The 3490-nt window shown below is 33.0% G+C and overlaps 1 protein-coding gene across 1 annotated transcript in view; it reads right to left on the bottom strand.

Moving 5' to 3' along the window:
* VWA8 (von Willebrand factor A domain containing 8) overlaps positions 1–3490 on the bottom strand; it is a 519526-nt gene that overhangs the window by 439965 nt on the left and 76071 nt on the right. The window contains exon 3 of the mRNA XM_006884567.1: positions 1536–1666. Within this exon, the coding sequence (XP_006884629.1) occupies positions 1536–1666 (131 nt within the window). The remainder of the gene's footprint in view (positions 1–1535; positions 1667–3490) is intronic.

Raw genomic sequence — 3490 nt, 5'->3', positions numbered from 1 at the left:
CTGTCCATTTTTTTCTTGTAGAACCACTGGTGAATTGAAGCACAGCTTTAGGTTGGTGTAACTCTCTGCAGTCTACATCACCAGGGCACCCTTGGTTACTCAAAGGCCAGTGCGATCTACAACAGCAGCAGTACTAACTAACTCTGCAAAGCATCCCAGACTAGAGAATGGAGTTTTCTTTGAAAGAGTACTTCCACAGCCAATAGCAGCCTCCGTGTGGCTCACAATTTAAAAATAGCTTCTTTAAAAAAAAAAAAATATATAATCTTCGAGTTCACAGACAGACATGCAGCATTTTTATAACCAACTGGTCTTTATAATCTCTTAGCACCTCTCATGCCAACAAACCTCAAAGCCTTATCCAAACTAAAACCTCAATGTGATATTGTAATCTTTGAAATCTGCAAGATAGAAAAATAAAGACTGCTTATCTTTAAAAAGTTCTAGACTGGGATTCTAGTAGCTACTTCACTATTCTTTGACAAGTCACTTTTGCTTTGATATATCAATAAAGTGAAGATAAAACTCAAATCTCTTTTCATAGTCCACAAATCCATTCTTGAAATAAACAGAAGATATGAAAGGTATAGACTAATGGGAATTTGGTTCTGAAGTGCCTGTTGTATTTTTCTCATTCCTGCTCCAGAAGATTTCTGAAGTCCCAAAATAAGCTTATCATTGAAACAAAAGAATATATGAAGTAACTTCTGTAGTAAACGGAAACTCTTTCACACCAAATAGCATGAGGGAGATGAAGATTTCCTTCTCCTCTTAGTGTCTTTGGAACACCATCTTTTAGAGCTCTTCCTATAACCAAGGGAAAGTAGTTATAAATGCTGACAAAGTAGAAGAAAAGTGAAAAAATTTGTGTGCTGAGATTTAAATTTTCACATTCAATTATAACAGAAGTGGCCATAAAACTGTATATATTTAAGAATATAATGCCAGAAAGTAGGAAAAGCATGGGATTTTAAGGCTAGCTCCATTATTGTAAGGTAGCTGAAGTTTGAGTAAGGTTTTTAATCTTTCTAATACATTTTTTTTAAAAAGCACTAACAAATAAAAGACACTGTAAACCATAATGTACCTTTAAAGACGGCATAATGTACAAAAAAAAAAAAAAAAGAAAGAAACAAACAAACAAACCAAAAAACCAACAAGAAAAAAACTCCAAGAGAACTGGTTGTCTTTTTAAAGTATAAGAAAATTTCCATCTTTAAAATAATGAAAAATTCTCTGAATAATATAAAACTAAATTTCACTTTGTAATATCAGAGTTGTTGATTATGTTTGTGGTTAATTTCCCAAATTAGTATTTCTCTTCTACTAGATGTAGAAGACTGTAGTTATAACAAAAATTTTCTTCACAAATGACTTCTTTATTACTGACCCCTTATAAACATAATATTATAACATTTTTCAAGTAATAAAGAATTATGTTATTTTTGTTGATTCTCAATCTTAAATATATGCATGTATCAATATAGTTTATCAAAATCAAGACCCTGATGAATTCACAGTAATTGCTAGCTCACCAAGTACTGCATAGCGATGGAACGTCGAAGAGGCCCGGGAGGTCCTATTAGAAAGACATCTTGCCCCAAAAGGTCCTTCTGCATTATCCATCTTAGATGGTGAACTACAGATTGAGCCAAAGAGTCTGAAACTTTAAGAGACAAAAAAAGATAAAATTAAAAGCAACTTAAATCATTACTTAAAATACACATGCACAAGTAATGTAAGCAGTCTATTTTAAAGAGAGAGAGATTTGGTAAGTTTCCATATTGAAACACAAAAAATCATTATAATTGATGATAACAACAATGAAGTTTAAAACATATAATCACACAGTTTAAAAATCTGAACACCTACAAATGTCACTAAAGAATGGAAATTATTTCCATGAGTTTGGGGAATCAATGCTATTACTTGATAAGTTTTATAGGTCATGGCCTTTGCTCTAAAATGGAGTTAGTGGAATATCACGAAAACATCCCAGAAGATTAATGCTAATTGTTGTTGTTGCTGTTGTTAGATTCCATCAAGTCAACCGCGATTCATAGTGACCCTATGTACAACAGCCTTAAACCCTGCTCTATCCTGTGCCAACCTTACTGTCTCTGACACACCTACCCCCATCAACCCACTGACAGAATCAATCTATCTCATTGAGGGTCTTCCTCTCTTGCACTGTGACTCTACCCTCCCAAGCATGATGTCCCTCTCCAAGGACAGGTTTCTTCTTGACACATACCCAAAGTATATGAGACAAAGCTTCAGGAAGAAAACAATATCATAACTTAAACTGGTATTGGCCTATAGAATCTCCCAAATTTCAGAGAAATGTGGACTTAAATTATTTACATGATGCTTTAGAATTTAGGCTTTAAGTCTACTACCCCAACACTTTAAAGGAAGTTCTGGTGGCTTTGAGTTGCCAACCTAAAGCCATGGGGTTCATATCCACCACTGCTTTCCAAGAGAAAGATGGGCAATCTCTTCCTGTGTAATTTATAGCCTCTAAAGATCCACTAGAGGGTCAGCTAAGAGTTGGTTCCAACTTATGGTGCATGACAACAATCAACCCTTCAAAGGAACAGAACGTCCTTCCAAAACTACTATTAAACCATCCATGAACCAGCACATCTTATGCCAAAACTTTTTTTTAAGATGTAAGTTAATCACAATTTTGCTCCCTTAAAATATGGACTTTTTTCAAGGAAGCACCTTGGTAACTGGCATTATTATGGAACTAAGTGTTAAAAACAATTAAGAAGGTAAACTGTTTTTCTCTTATTTCTGTTTACTACACTGTTGGAAATATGACTGCAATCAATATCACAAATCAAAATGTTTCTGAACTGCTAAATAGAAGCTAATTTGCTAAGTAAACTTGCAAAATAAATCACAACAAAAAGTTTTAAAAAATAAACCTTAATAATTATTTTTATATTCTAAGGAGACAGACTAGGTAGGCACACTGAAACACTTCTCAGAACACGTTTAACAACCATTTCCAGCAATCTTTTAATAAAAAATTAAATTTCTTAAATATTAATTAAGAATTCATGGCATAATGCTGGGTATCAAAACCACAAAATTAAATACAAGTGTAGATTGAATTTTGATATATTTACAGAACGCACAGGTAGTTATTTCTAAAAATCTTTATATTGTATTGAAAAAATACTCAAGGTTTAATACTTATATGTGAAGTTTAATGACACCATCAATAAGCCTTTCAATATGAAGAACAGAATTTTGAGAAACATGTTTAATTGATTCTCAACTACTCCTTACCAATAGAAACAAGTCCTCCTTCAAACAGCTTGAAGAAAGTCACGTAGTAATACTGAAAATTAACACAATATAGTGTTTGCAACTATCTACTTTTTATGATCTGTATTTATCAACTTTCCATGTAATACTGGCTGGAAAGTAGTCTTTCAGAAAATTTGTCAATAATATGTTGTTGTTGTTGTTGTTATGT

Source organism: Elephantulus edwardii, unplaced genomic scaffold (genome assembly GCF_000299155.1).
Source record: "Elephantulus edwardii isolate Elephantulus edwardi_28Jun2011 unplaced genomic scaffold, EleEdw1.0 scaffold00036, whole genome shotgun sequence".
Taxonomy (NCBI): Eukaryota; Metazoa; Chordata; class Mammalia; order Macroscelidea; family Macroscelididae; genus Elephantulus; species Elephantulus edwardii.
This window is presented reverse-complemented; position numbering and strand designations above follow the sequence as displayed.